Source organism: Pelodiscus sinensis, chromosome 6, assembly GCF_049634645.1.
Source record: "Pelodiscus sinensis isolate JC-2024 chromosome 6, ASM4963464v1, whole genome shotgun sequence".
Lineage (NCBI taxonomy): Eukaryota > Metazoa > Chordata > Testudines > Trionychidae > Pelodiscus > Pelodiscus sinensis.
Genome location: NC_134716.1, coordinates 107046910 through 107062241, shown reverse-complemented (window position 1 = coordinate 107062241; position 15332 = coordinate 107046910). Strand labels below are relative to the sequence as shown.

The 15332-nt window shown below is 43.0% G+C and overlaps 3 protein-coding genes across 3 annotated transcripts in view; 2 read left to right on the top strand and 1 right to left on the bottom strand.

Moving 5' to 3' along the window:
* The window catches only part of BRIX1 (biogenesis of ribosomes BRX1), a 16196-nt gene extending 1207 nt beyond the window's left edge, over positions 1 to 14989 (top strand). Inside the window, exons 2-10 of the mRNA XM_075932581.1 lie at positions 933 to 1044; positions 5365 to 5408; positions 6674 to 6744; positions 7713 to 7762; positions 7861 to 7934; positions 8055 to 8105; positions 8807 to 8908; positions 9236 to 9364; positions 9805 to 14989. Of these exons, the coding sequence (XP_075788696.1) occupies positions 933 to 1044; positions 5365 to 5408; positions 6674 to 6744; positions 7713 to 7762; positions 7861 to 7934; positions 8055 to 8105; positions 8807 to 8908; positions 9236 to 9364; positions 9805 to 10068 (897 nt within the window). The 3' untranslated portion in view covers positions 10069 to 14989. The remainder of the gene's footprint in view (positions 1 to 932; positions 1045 to 5364; positions 5409 to 6673; positions 6745 to 7712; positions 7763 to 7860; positions 7935 to 8054; positions 8106 to 8806; positions 8909 to 9235; positions 9365 to 9804) is intronic.
* Positions 9390 to 15332, bottom strand: part of AGXT2 (alanine--glyoxylate aminotransferase 2) — a 67315-nt gene continuing 61372 nt past the window's right edge. Inside the window, exon 14 of the mRNA XM_075932578.1 lies at positions 9390 to 9452. Within this exon, the coding sequence (XP_075788693.1) occupies positions 9405 to 9452 (48 nt within the window). The 3' untranslated portion in view covers positions 9390 to 9404. The remainder of the gene's footprint in view (positions 9453 to 15332) is intronic.
* DNAJC21 (DnaJ heat shock protein family (Hsp40) member C21) overlaps positions 14772 to 15332 on the top strand; it is a 20815-nt gene continuing 20254 nt past the window's right edge. The window contains exon 1 of the mRNA XM_075932576.1: positions 14772 to 14989. Within this exon, the coding sequence (XP_075788691.1) occupies positions 14773 to 14989 (217 nt within the window). The 5' untranslated portion in view covers position 14772. The remainder of the gene's footprint in view (positions 14990 to 15332) is intronic.

Below are 15332 nucleotides of genomic sequence, written 5' to 3'. Positions count from 1 at the left end.
AATTTTATAACCGTCGTCATTAGAACAAATATTTGGAGCGGCGTTGGAATGCTCCTGCTGAGGAGTGTGGCTGGGGCAAGAGTGCTTATCCTGTTCTGCCCTGTCAGGTGCTCCTTACAGGGAGTGGGACAAGCACCTGTACCCCAGCCAAGTTTCTTGTCAAGAGCGCCCCAACCCCACTCTCCAATAAGCTCTGAGGGCACCCTTCTCCCCATCAGTGCTGTTACTCCTCACTTTCACAAGGAGTATGGAAAGTCAATAAGTGTGTTTCACCCATGGACTTCCTGCTGTGGGAATGGCACCAAAGTTCAGCTTAATGTACGTCAACTCCAGCTATGTTGTTTATGTAGCTGGGATTGCGTACCTTAAACCAACTTTCTGTACTATAGACTTGACCTTAATTCTTCACTCATTCTTCACCTTAAAATTAGATAACATAAACACTTCTGTACTACCACTGTATGCAGTTTAACTTTCATGTACTTAATGTCATTTTGCTATATTTAGATATGTTTTCTATCAGTCTAGATTCCTGTCCCATCCCTAACCCTCATTGTTATTGTTTAAATGAGAAAACACAGATTTCATGGTATTTACCCTTTCTGTCTGCAAGCAGGTACATCCTGTTACATGAAGTTAATCACACCCTAAGAGGGGAAATTTTATGTGACCATCCTCAAATATTGACACTGAAAACGTTGAATTGATTAGGATTTTTTTGTGTAGGAATTAAGTAGTTAAGTGTGGAAGATCAAAATTGATCACGTTAACATTTATATATGCAGCCTGTTGGAAAGACAGCACTTTATTTTAATTGAAAACTTTTGCACAAATACAGTTTTAAAAAAATCACAAATATCTTGATTAAATATTAACTTTGATTTTAAAAAGTTGAAGATTAAAATTTTTTTTCACCTTTGTGTTTCTTTTAGGGTAAATGGAAAAACAAAGAGCGGGTGCTTATTTTCTCTTCTAGAGGAATAAATTTCAGAACAAGACATCTAATGCAAGACTTGAGAACATTGATGCCCCACTCTAAAGCAGGTAGGGTCGATAGGTACTGCTTTTATCTAACTCTGTCACTGTTTTTGGCTAGAGTGTTTTAGTAAACTACTGTCTGTTATTGACATTATTCCATTATGCTACACAGAATATCTGTTGGACTCTAAGATTTAGGTTGTCAAGTGATTAAAAAATTAATCATGATCAATCATGATGTTAATAATAGAATATCATTTAAATAGTTTGGATTTTTTTACATTTTTAAATATATTTATTTCTGTAATAACACAGAATACAACGTGTATAGTGCTCATTTTATATTTTTGATTAAAAATATTTTCAATTCACCTAATACGACTACTGCAGTACATTCTCTTTATCATGAAAGTTGAACTTACAAGTATAGAATTACATGCAAAAACCCCTGCATTCAAAAATAAAACAATAAAGTCTGCTCAATCCCAATTCTTTTCCAGCCACTTGCTAAGAGAAACAAGTTTGTTTACATTTATATGAGAGTTTGCTGCCTGCTTATTTACAATTTCACCTAAATGTAAGAATAAACTGTAACGTGGCATTGTTGTAGCTGGCATTGTTAGATACTAATGTGCCAGATACGCTAGAGATTCATGTCTCTTTATGCTTCGACTATCATTCCAGAAGACATGCATGCATGCTGATGATTCTGTTTGATAACTTTCCAAGAAGTGCAAAGTGATGCATCTTCATTTTCATCATCTCATTTAGATGCAGGAGGTTGATTTTCTATTTTGGTGACTTGTGTTCTGTAGTTTCTGTAGAATGTTGCTTTTTTAAAGACTTATGAAAGCATGCTCCACATCTCATCTCTCTTAGATTTTAAAATGCACTTCAGATTCTTAAACCTTGGGTCAGGTGCTGTAGCTGTCTTTAGAAATCTCACATTGGTACCTTTTTGCATTAACACTTTTTTAACATGGAAGCATGTTCTCTGGAATAATGGCCAAATCATGAAGGGGTATACAAATGTTTTAGTGTATCTAGTACACTAGAAGATTTGCCCAGGTTCTTCAGGGCAGGGGGCTGGCTGTGTGGGGGGGTACAGAAGTCCAGGCAGAGCCTTGGGTATATGGAATCAGGGCAGGGGGTTGGGAGGAGGGCTTAGAGTAGGGGGCTGGGATGCTTTTTAGCTTGTCCCCAGGCGTGGTGGGGGCCATTCAGCCCACCTACCAACTTGTCCCCAGGGAAGGGGACATCCTGCCCTCCAGCTTCTCCAGACCAGGGGCAGAGTGGAGAGCCACACAGGACAGCTGGGGGATGGGGCAGGCTATGGCTTCTGGGGTGGAAGAGGCGGGGTTCCAGGCTGGCAGGATTTTTCCCCCTCCCTTCCTGTCCAGCAGGGCTTTCTCCCCCTGCTCTGGTGCTATGGCCAAGGGCTTCAGGGGAGGGAAGAGTTTGGGGCAGAGGGGCCACTTAACTGGCCTAGTAGCCATTGAGAGAGCCAGCCCCAGCTAGCTGCTCTCTTGGGCTATATCTACATTACAGTGATCTATCGGAAAATGGTATGCAAATTGCACTCCGTTTACAATGGGCCAAATTTCGGAAAAGCCTCCTCTTGCGGAAGAGCCCTTCTTTCTTGTGGGAGATGTAGATTCCACTACCTCCCTAGGCAACTTATTCTAGTATTTAACCACCCTGACAGTTAGGAAGTTTTTCCTAATGTCCAACCTAAACCTCCCTTGCTGCAGTTGAAGCCCATTGCTTCTTGTCCTATCCTCAGAGGCCAAGGAGAACAATTTTTCTCTCTCCTCCTTGTGACACCCTTTTAGATACCTGGGCTTATTGGTTAATCCTAATGACTACGCATGCTCTCCCTGCCCCTTGCTGCCTCTGTATCAAAGACAACAAGGGAGGAAGAGGCAGGAGCCATTGTGTCCCTCCCACCCCTGTGCTAGGATCCTACAGAGCCTCCTGCCCTTGTGCTCCTTCCTTTATATCAGAGGCAGCTGGGGGGAGGGGGGACGCTCAGGTGGAATGGCAGGACCCCTTCCTTGCTCCTGGTGCTGGCTCTGCAGTTCCCATTGGCCAGGAACCATGTCAGTAGAGCTCTGGGGGTAGCATCTATACACATATGTAGTATACAAAGCATCCTAGTTGTACTTCTGTCAGGAGCAGTAGGGACAGGTTGCTGCTTGCAGGGAGCGACCGGGGGTGCTCACCTCTGGTGGCTCCCTGGATCTGGCACTCTGAAATCCCTCCCTAACCCCACGCCGCTTTCTCTCCGCACCGCCGATTCCCCACACTGCCTCTGCTCTCCTGTACTCCAGGCCCCCTGCTCTCCCTCTTCCCTGCGACTCTCTGGTTCTATGCTGCCTTTGCACTCTGCTCCCTCCGATCTCTGCCCCCCCCCCCCGTTCCCTACGTCCCATTCCTCGTGCCTCCACCACACCCCGCACTCTGTGTCCCTCTGGCTCTGTGCCTCCCATTCCCCACGCCCCCCTTGTACTCCCCCTCCACTGTTCCCTGCACCCCTCTGGCTCAGTGCTGTCCCTGAACCCTGTTTCCCCTGTGGGTCGGGAGTGAGGGGTGCCTGTCCATAGGGAGGGGCTGGACAGGGCAGGCAAAAGGCAGTGAATGAAAGGAGGAGTTCACTTGAAGCACCTTTGCCTTTATGGGAAAAAAAACAAATGAAAATGCTATTTGCTATTTATAGGGCTAAAATGCTGGGACAAAAATGAAAACAAACAAAAAAAACCATTGCAAAATGCAAACGTGTAAAAGACAACAAAAAGGGGGGCGGGGCGGCCAAAAATGTTTTGCTTGGGGCAGCAAAAAGCTTAAGAGGGGAAGGGGCTGGGCTGGGCTGGACTGTGGAGAGGGGAGGGGAAAAATATGGGGAAGGAGCTTGTGCTAAGGGGAGGGGAGAGGAGTAGGTCAGGAGAAGAAGAAGAAAGGGGAAGGCACCAAGGGACAGGGGTGCAGGAGAGACAAATGCCAGAGGGCCAAGTGCAGACAATGAGGTAAATGGCAGGAGGTGAGGTGTCAGTGGGAGGGGAGACAGGGTGATGCTGGGAGAGGAGAGGGTAAGGGCACTGGGGGCTAGAGGGGAAAGGGAGAGGAAGGAAGGGGTGGGCATGAGGAAGGTGGGGATGGAGCAAGTCATGTGTGATGGCACAGGGGCATGAGGGGAATGGGGGCAGACGGTGGTGAGGGGTTGGGCATCAGGGAAAAAGAGAGCAAAGGGGGCAGGGGCAGTGAGGGAAAGGGGGGGCATCAGGAGGGTACAGGTGCCAGGTGATTCTGGGGGTTAAGCAGAAGGGCAGACACCTGCAGGGGAGGGACCAGCACCAGAGGAGAGAGGCAGGGCAGGTGTGTAGAGGGAGGTTTAGGAGAGGGAATGAGGAGGGATAGCTCACATGATCAGAGTAGGGCTACTGGAGGAGTGGGCACAAGGTGGGAGGGGGGCAGGTCTCAGGAAGGCTGAGGGCAGTGAGAAGGGCAGGAGTCAGGATAGCAGGAGAGGGTAGGGGTTGGGGGGCAGCAGGCACCAGGGGAGCTGATGGAGCAAGGGGAGGAGAAATGGCAGCAGAGAGAAAAGGTAGAGGTTTATGAGATATGTATTAATAACTTGGGTGATGTTTATTAATAACATATTCGTAATTACTGTTCTTATTCTTATTAGGAATTTATGCTATTAAAAAAACACTTTTTTGGGGGGCGGGGGGTGGCAAGTCCCTTTTTTGTCTGGTGAGTAGGGTTTTCCAGAATTTGTCAAGCCCTGAACATCACTAATAGCAACCCATTTAATGAGTAAAATGTGAAAAAATATTAACACTGATGCTGAAAATGAGTTGTATGCAAACTACTGAGAAACACAAACACTGAGGAAATGCTTAGTCATTCTGTAGTAATAATAGGTGAAATGTTTTAAGAAAAGCATTTTCTTTCTTTTTTTAAAAAAAAATTGCTGGTGTCCCTTTGTAAGTACAGTCAGTCCCTGGGTTACGTACAAGATCGGGACTGTAGGTTTGTTCTTAAGTTGAATTTGTATGTAAGTCGGAACTGGTACATATTGTAGGGGAAACTCTAGCCAAACATTTCTCCAGAGCTCAGTTTTATTCTCCCACACCTCACTTCCCTCAGTCCTTTATTCTCAAGCTGAGGTGTCTGCTGAGAAAAGCCGCTCCGCGTCTCCCGGGTCTGCTTGGGGGGGGCGCTAGCTTCGCATCTCCCTGGTCTGCTGGGGGGAAGCAGCTAGTGCGGGGTTGCCTCACCCCGTTTGTAAGTAGGGGTCCGATGTAAGTCGGATCCATGTAACCCGGGGACTGCCTGTATACTAAAGCATACACAACTGCTCAGTGGTACTTTTTTCTTTGTTTCCAGACACTAAAATGGACCGGAAGGACAAACTGTTTGTAATTAATGAGGTAATGCTATGACTAAACTAATATTTGTATTTTGGCTTTTTGGAAATTGTTTGTGAGAAGGAGACAGAGAGGTGATGTTGAAATTTAAGGGTTTTTTTTTTTTTTTTTATGAAGCACAAAGACTCCAAAGGCCCACTCTTTGAATTACTAGCTAAACCACAGGAAGTAATTAGTTGTTCTTTTGGATGGGAAATAAGTTAATTCACTTTCCTATATTTAATTCTGACTTGTTGAAACCAAGACTAGTAAGTTAAATATTGATGTAATCTTTCATTAATTTTACTTTTGTTACACATGAATCAATAGACTCAAGAACCTTGTCTTGAAAGCACTCTGTGTGTAGAACTCACTGAAATTAGTGGAAGTTCTGTGCACAACAGACTTGCAAGATAGAGCCCTATGGTGGCATATCAGTATCTTGGGTTTAAATACACCATTCAAAAATTTTGAATAAAAAAACCTGCAGGTTGAAAACAAACAGGAAAAGGGCTGATGGAAAGAGGCTAAAGATACAAACATTGTGGTTTATTTTTGTCAAGAACATTTGTAATTATCTTAATATTTAATTGGGATGAGTGGCTTTGGGTTTTTTTGGGGCAAGGGTGAGGGGGGCTATAAAGAGTAAGAGTGCAAGTGGCTCTATTTCATGAATTGAAGTAACTGGCATTATGAATGGATCCGTGGTGGAAATGAAGCAGAGAGAGCGAAATCAAAGCCGTTTAGACTTCCCACAGAAAAGATGAGCTGATGAGAGAGGCTGAAAGGTGCTAGAGACTACAAATGCCTGTGGCTTTTGTGATGGACTAAAGACTTCTGGGAGCAAGTGCCTTTTGAATTGTTACCCCTGCGAACGAACTGTTATTTTTTTATCACCCTGCAATCTACCAATGAGATGTGCTTTACAAAAGAATGTGGTGTTTCCCCATTTAACATTGGGAAAACTAAGGCACAAATCTGCTTGAAGAAAGCCACACAGTGGCCAGTGGCAAAGCTGGGTCTAGACCCCAGGTGCCCTGACAGTCTAATACCCTATTCACTGGAGTGCTGGTAGTTGGTAGATTTCTGGGACTGAAAAAGAAAATATAAAGGTCTTTCAAAGTTAAAACTGACCTCTCTGAAGGCTTTCAGTATTAATAATTAATGCAAGACTTTTTGCATATTTTCACTTCAGGACAGAAATGCTTGAGGCAGATTGAGGAGGTTTGTGAAAAGATCCATTTAACTGTTTAAATAGCTAATTTTCCATATGCCTTCTTTCTATATAGATTTGTGAAATAAAAAACTGCAACAAGTGCATATTTTTTGAAGCCAAAAAGAAGCAGGATCTCTACGTGTGGTGAGAAAATATATTGCTTTATTAAATCTCCCTCTTTAATCATACTTGTTTGTATTCTGACTACAACTCTAGATAAAACATTGTACAGTTTGGAGATTAACATCTTTAGTGATCAACGTATTTCAAGAGTGACATTTTTTTAAAAGCACACTTAAAACTTGATATGGCAATGTTTACTTGCTTTTCCTCTGGCTGTTTCTTACCAGAAGAAAAATATTTCATTGTTTTTTGTGCAGTTTAAGTGTACTGATTTTTAAAAAATAAATTTCATATTTGAATTAGGGATGTTAGAGTTGAACTGGTTAACCGTTTAACTGATAAGCTACTGCTTATTGGTTAATGGTATCAGTTAAATTCAGCCAGCTCCTGGGGAGGTGGCTTCACTATGGCAACACAGAAAAGCTTCCTCTTTGGGAGCTGGGCTGGCAAGAGCTGCCTCCTTGTTCCCAGGAAGGTGGCTTGGCTGTGATAGGGAAGCCTCCTCCCTGGAAGCTGGGTGAGCAGGGGCTGGTGACCCTGTTCCTAGGGAGGTGGCTTCGCTGTGGGCTCTGCAGTATAAAGCTAAGCTAAACTTTATATTGCAAAACCTGCACCAGGTATAACCTATTACACAATTTTTAACATCCTTAATTTGGATATTTTGTGACTGCTTCAGGTACATTCAGTCTGCCAGACCAAACTTCCCATAGAATACTTCAGATCTTGGCAGCAATGGCAACAGTAAATGAGGCTGGCTTTAATTGCAATAATAATAAATAGCAAAATAAGTGTAAATTAAACATTCGTTTCTATGACTCATCATTTGAGAGCTGATGATTCTATAAGCAATTTTTAATTAAAATATCTAAAGTTAACTATCATTATACAAGAGCCCATTTTAAAACTATTATGGTACAAAGTCTGGTTGAAATTTACTGTAGTATTCTAAAGTATTTTTCTTGCCATTTCTAATGGATGTCTTGTTTCAGGTTTTCAAATTCACCTCAAGGACCATCAGCCAAGTTTTTAGTACAGAACAGTAAGTCTAACTCTGATTGTCACTTCTGTTGCTTTTATTTATGTTTCTGTAGAAGAGTCTCTTTTAAAAACTAAAACTGTGTTTAAAATCATTTGTAGTTCATACCCTGGCAGAGCTGAAGATGACTGGAAACTGCCTAAGAGGCTCAAGGCCTCTTCTGTCCTTTGATCCGGCAAGTATAGAACTTCAGATTGCTTGATCTATGGTATCTCTAATCCTTTTTTTTTTTTTGTGCTGCTGTTGCCTTCTGCAGCCTTCTGCATGTTCCTAAAATTATGTATTTCTTTTCCAGGTGTTTGATCAGGAGCCACACTATGCTCTATTAAAAGAGTTGTTTACTCAGGTCAGCATGTGCCAACTTTGTTTTGGGATTTCTTGCATCTTACAAACTACCTTTATGCTAATATTTCAGGTGTAAAACATAATGCAGGTTGCTTGTGTGTAGGGATGTTAAATTGTGAGTAATTGAGTGCATTTTGCATTAACTATTCGACTAGTCGATAGGGCGTCTCCGCCTTTGAAGTATAGAAATAGCTGTAGCGCTTTTGCTACACTTTAAAAGTGAAAGCGCTGTGTGGAGCTCAGTGTCAGCTGGGGAGCTGATCTCGGGCTCCACGCGGCGCTGTCACTTTGAAATGCTGCATGCAGTCTGGGTACACACCAGCTGGCCCCGGGGCTGCATACAGCATTTCAAAGGAGCAGCGCCACATAGAGCCTACGGTCTGACCCCAGGCTCCATGCTGCTCAGCCACTGTGAAGTACCCCCTATTCACTGCCTCTTTCTGATAGAGGCAGCAAAGAGGGGGCGAAGCGACTAGCTTGTCAACTAGACCTTCACATCACTACTTGTGTGTATCTTTTGACTTAGACCCTAATTGTTCAAAGACTAACGTGCTTGAAGTCAATGGGACCAATCACAAATATAAGTCTTTGCAGAGTTGAGACATTAAGTAGTAAAATAAGATGAATTCAAAGGCAATTACACTTTACATTTTGAACTATTGATCATTTTAGATGAAAACTTGTTTTTGCCTTCTGTTATAGATTTTTAGTACACCACAATACCATCCCAAAAGCCAGCCTTTCGTAGATCATGTATTCACATTCTCTATCACAGACAACAGGATTTGGTTTCGGAACTATCAGGTTAGTTTTTTTTACCCATGACTTTTTAAAAAATTGCACTAAATGTATTATTTCATATGAAATCAAAGAATTATAGTAAATCGAAAGGAAACCATTACCAATTACAAGCATATGCTGTCATCCACCAGTTACACAAAAAGTATTTCCAAGTGTTTTATAGTGGACTAAAACTACCTTTCCACACACTTAACATAAATGAATTGCATTAGATTTTGGGGGCTGAATACCTGTAGATCCATGGGAGTAAAATGAGTAAAGAATAATGGGTATGCATAAGTCTGATACAGAAATCTCAAGTGATTTTTCTATAAAATCTATTTGTCTCAGATCATAGAAGAAGATGCAGCTCTTGTAGAAATTGGACCTCGTTTTGTCTTAAATCTCATAAAGATTTTCCAGGGCAGCTTTGGCGGACCAACTCTGTATGAGAATCCACATTACCAGTCTCCAAACATGGTAACAGTCTTGCCTTTGGTTTTGCTTTCATTTAAAAAATTCATTTAAGCCTTGATTTTGCAAGCTGGTCTCTCAGTGAACCGTGTGCCTAAAAGAAAAGTGAGCAGGATCAGTGGTCTCAATGTGGCAATATGCTTAATAGGTTATAATTTTAGGGTAAAATAATCACCAGCATGTGAACTGAGCAGATTTATGAAACTAGTAATACTGAGTTGTTTAATCTCTCAATGAGAAGACAACAGTATTTTGAGGAATGTGTCAGTTGGAGGTTGATTTTTTTTTTAAAAGATAACGTTTGAAAGATAAGTGGAGAGCATTTTGTCTCCGCCTGTATTATAGAAGGTTTGATATGAATTTTTAGAACCATCACTTTTTTAAGATACGTTTTTGTGTCCCTTGCTTCTCAGTGCAACTGCATTAACATACTTATCTTTTTATAGCATCGGCGGTTGACAAGATTGGCTGTAGCTGCTAGATTTAGGGAAAAACAGCAAATGAAAAACCTACAGAAACTAAGGAAAAAAGAAGAAAAGACAGTTATTCCAGTCGATCCTACTGAAAATGTCTTTGAAACTCCATCAGAAGAAAAGCCATTGGAAATTGAGTTGGTTAAACCAGAGCTAAAAGTAAATTTGAAAAAGAGAAAGAAATTATTTCAAAGACAAAGGAAGGGGCAAAAAAAACTTTCCAGGGTGGGAGTGTAAAGTGTTTTAAATAGGAAAAAAATAAGCAAACTTCAAAAAGTCATCCTAGTCTGTATGCTTATGTCTTTAGCTATAATAGCTCTTTTTTTTTTAAGCCAGCACCTGCTTGCCACCAACTTTGAGTACATGAAAAATCAGATTTTTGTTCTGCTCTAGGACTCAACTTGTCTCAAACTGTTTGTTTTTTAAATAAAATGTGTTGGTATTTATGTTAATGTCTTCTAAAGAATGCCTCACAAGTCTCTTAGATAAATATGGGACTGTCAGGGGAAAGGGGTTGCACGGCAGTAGCAAGAGGGACATAAGGAAGTTTGACCAAAAATTTATAATTAAAAATTTGTCTTGTATGTTTCAGTAATTCTGGAGATTTTTGGGGGAGCACTACCTATAGGAGTTTGGTGCTTTATCTAGCAATATTTCAGAAGTTTAGCTCCCCAGTCCTGTCTATCAGTGGTCAACTATAAATCTGTATTTATAATTATGTTGTACAGGTACACTTTCACTTTACAGAATGCAACATGCCCTGAGTAGTGGTTCACTCTTTTTTGGACTATTAGCCACACTATTTCATGGCTCTTGGATAAGAGACAGGATCGTGTAATTTTGATGACAGGATGATTCTGTCACTTCAAAGAATAGTGGATCTACAAAAGCATAAGGGGCTTGCCTCATAGAGAAAAATAGGTTTATTTTGTGTTGCTCTTTGGGGTCCTCCTGTACCAAATGTGCTATTACTACTCAGTTACAATGCAACGTTGTCCTTTGTGGGTCTTATGCTCCTTGATATTTCACCTTTCTCTGTTATCATTTCTAGTGTGATAGGTGCTGTAGAAACATTCTGGGCCTTGTTTTTCTAATAGCTCAGTTATCTATAAATAATTCTTCATAAAATCAGTTTCAAATGTGTTATTTGAAAACAATGGAAATTTTCATTATCTGTTTTTACAGTTATTCATAGTGAGATCAGACTCAGGCCTGTAGTTAGATAAACAATGTATGCAATGCGTATACCAGAACTCAGTGTTGGTAAATGGGATTCTGTAACAAAATCCCCAAATCCTCTTCCTGTTAAGTAAATATGTACCTAAAAAGAACTGGAGAGAGCGGTGCACTTGGTTTTTGAGTAGTTTGTAAGTGCTTGAGGCATGAACTGCCTTTTTTGTTCTGTGATTGCACAGCTCCTGGCACAAATAATAAATCACATACTTGTAAAATACTTTCAGCATCAGTTTTAGTCACCACTTACAGGGTGACACTAACACACATTCCCAGTCCCAAATTTGCCCCCAAAATGTGTATTCTGCACTTTCCAGTCCTTTTTTGGATTGTTCAGATATTTTAGTCTGAGGGGTAGTAGCTGTGTTAGTCTGTAACTTTAAAAACAATGACTTGTCCTGTGGCACCTTAGAGACTAACAAATTTTTATTTATTATATAATATAAAAATCATGAGCTTTTGTAGGCAAAAGCCACTGTCTCAGATAAGCTTGAGATATTTTAGATTTAGTGCCTCCATAAGGATCAGTATCCAGTAGTTGCTCAAACAATTCAGTTGGAATACAACATGATGTTAATTACAGAATAAAACATGTTTATTTAACAACAGAGAGAAAATTTGAGTAAAAATGAGGCCCTAAAGTCAGAAACAGTTACAAAATAAAGATAACTCTTTGTAGTGCCAAAAGTTTAAACAAGCTAGAGTTGGCTTAAGGTCAGTTCTTTACCACATATTCCTAGTGACAGGAATGACCAAACTTCTAGTCAGGATCCTTCCCACTGCCAGATGACTGTTGATGGGGGAGGGTGTTTGTCTTATTTGATGAAATGAGATAGAGAGGCGAATAGGGAAAGAATACTTGGGGTCTTTTTTGCCCATTACTTTTATAGTCCAGTCAACTTTGAAATGCATTTTCCTGAAGATTATCGCTGTGTGGTTGGAAATTGGTGAAAAAAGTCCCATACTGTTGTGTGCTAAAATGTGGATTTGTCTGTTTCTGCCCCTCTTCTTTGCCACATTGTGGCCACTTGACAGGTAATTGCCTATCAGTTTTGACCATAGCTGAGTAGAGGCAACAATCTATCCTGTGTCTTTGAGAAACATGTTTACCAAATCTGGTAGCTTCATGTCAGTCATAATTTCATTTTATATTCATAACTTTATAATGTTGCTATATAGTTTCCACCATGTTATTGACTCGTGAGTTAGTTTTCAAATACCTCACAAAACATGCTATAACAAAATTATAATGTGTAGGGTAAATGAACCCTACAATCACACCACTCCCTTCCCTTGCAACACTTCGTCTCTTCTACCACCAGACCAATTCCTGGCCTTTTGTTTAATCCAACTCCCAGGAACACGGTTCTGTGGCCTCCTCCACTCTTAAAGGGACAACATACTCCATTACATGGAGGCTGCTTGACACTGGTGACAGCTAATCCCAGTGCAAATAATCTCATTCAGTAATGAGTACATTCATAGGACCGTGCCATGAGCTTGTCCTTTAGTAATAATAGTTTGAAATAATTGTTTGGAGGTGTTAAATAAAAACCAAAATGTGGCAAGTCTTGAGTTAGTATTGCTAGGCAAGGACGTAAAGTTGCAATCTGGTTGGCTGCTGCTATCCAGTGATCCCTCCAGAGCAGTGTTTCCCAAATAGTGTTCCGGGGAACCCCGGGGTTCCGCAAAGTGAAAATAAGGGTTCCGCAAGAAAATTCCATTACAACATGTTGCTATTAAATGCTTAATATTTTTTTATGAATGTTATTGAAAACAATTTTCATTTCTGTCGATCTCATGACCTTGTTTAGCATTTGTTTATTATTATCCTTACTTATTTGTGGTCTGCTTTTCAGCTCCATATATAATACTGTTATTAGGGGTTCCACAAAATTCTTTTGAGTTTAAATGGGTTCTGTGGCCAAATAAAATCGGGAAACACTGCTCCAGAGTATAAAGATAAGGATGCCTAGATATAATTAGATCTTGTCTATACTACAGAAGTGAGTTTTGTAATGATTGTTAAAGTTGGTTATGGCTCAACTTTGTAAATAAACGGAGTCCTTACTAGAAAAACTTAAAACAACAACAAATAATCTTGCAGCACCTTAGAGACTAACAAAACATGTAGATGGTGTCATGAGCTTTCATGGACACAACCTACTTCTTCAGATGAATGGAGTGATTCAGGCTGGTTGAGCTGCAGCAAAGTTCAATTTCAGTTGTTTATATACTGTACACAGTCTACAGAGAGGCATGATCCACCATTCCAACATCTAGTCAGCCTCATTACCTGTGATTGCTCTGCTCAACAGTAACCACAGACAGCTTTAGTCTCTTTAAAATCAGGTTACATACACATGATAGTTATGTCACATCAGGATTACAAAACTGGCACAGCAGATACAGATGGATGGTCTGCTGGAGACTGAGTAACAGCTGAGTTGGCTGCATGGGTACTGTGGAAAAGGCTGAATATGGTAGAAGTGCTGTGGGAACTTTTCTCTCCCAATACTGGATAAACAGGTGTTTTTAAAAACCTCATCGTTACAGAAGTAATCTCTTTTCCATTTGGCAGACAATTGAGCTAACCATCTGCAGTGTTTGTTTGCTGGTACTATTCTTTTAAAAAAAGGAAGAGAGCGCCAAGCTGGAGCAGCATCTTTAAAAGTGTCCTGACCAACCGCCCTTAAAGAAGGTGAAAACAAAACTGCAATAGGCAATTAGGGAACACCCAGGCCATGGGGCTGTTTGCCTCTGCCAAACTTTTTTAAAAAACAACTTACTAACAATCTGAATATTTTCCCCATCCACATAATACAGGCTGTGTTTTAACAGTCTCTGGCTGTGTCTACATTGGTGCGATCTTGCACAAAAGCGGCCGCTCTTGCGCAAAAACTTGCTGCCTGTCTACATTGGCCGCGTGTTCTTGTGCAAGTAAACTGACGTTCTAATGTGTGAAATCAGGGCTTCTTGCGCCAGAACTCTGATGCTCCCGCTCAGGAATAAGCCCTTTTGTGCAACTGTTCTTGTGCAAGAGGCCAGTGTAAACAGGCAACATGAATATCTTGCGCAAGAAAGCCCTATGGTTAAAATGACCAGTGGAGCTTTCTTGCGCAAGAGAGCGTCTACACTGGCAAGGATGCTCTTGTGCAAAAGCACATCTCTTGTGCAAAAGCACATGCCAGTGTAGATGCTTTCTTGCACTAAAAAATTTTTGCACAAGATCGTGCCAGGGTAGACGTAGCCTCTGTGCGCAGGACTTTTATACAGATAAATCCCCCTTCCCCCCTGAATGCCCAACCACCCTTGGTTACAAAACAAGACAAGTCCCACCTGACTGTTTTGGGTCCTCACTTCAGGAAACATTGGCCCATCTCTTCTAAAAAGGTGGGACAGGCTGTGTGTGTTGGGGGGGGGGGGGGGGGAGACAGTGGAGGCACCCCACATACAGACTCCTATAAGACAAAGCTCCCAGTATCAGGACTGGCCACGACCTCCAGTAGACAACTGCCATGGAACGTGCTCACCCCCTCCCCTGCCACAGAACCTCGCCTCTAACGTTCTATCCCACCCCTCTCCTGCCGTCCCTTCTTCCCATAGGAGCTCCCGTGGCCCCGCCCCCCGCCCACCTGGCCCCGCCCATGTGCAGCTCTCGCCTGCCCCCGCCCTCCGGGCCGGCAGGGGGAGGTGTCTAGTCTCCTTATGGTCTGTGCGCTCGCTCCGGCCGGCCCCTCTCTCTGTGCTGCTGCCGGCAGCGGCTCCGGCTGGCGCCTCACCCCGCGCGGAGCCCCAGCCGGCTCCTCGGGGGCCGCGCGCGCCGCCATGAAGTGTCACTATGAGGTGCTGGGGCTGGCGCGCGACGCCTCCGACGAGGAGCTGAAGCGGGCGTACCGGAGACTGGCGCTGCGCTGGCACCCAGGTACGCCGGGCCCCGCGCCGCCCGTGCCCGGCCCTCCATGCTGGGCCTCGCCGGGCCTGGCCGCTCTGTGCGCCCCGTGCCCCAGTGCCGGGCGGGACGCGGACGGAGCCGCGTGGGGGGGGACCAGCCCCTGCGCCCTAGCCCGGGTCCCAGTGGCGGGGCCTGGGGCGCCCGTCTCCCGGCGGTCCGGCGAAGCATCGCTCCCCTGAGGTGTGCGGGGCCGGGGCGGGCCGCCGGTGTTGCCATCTCACCGGTTCACCTGCCGGCCTCTCCCCCGCGTCTCTGCTGCCCCGGCCTCTGAAGAGCGGCAGCGAGGCTGCGGGCAGGGAGCACGCGGGTTGCC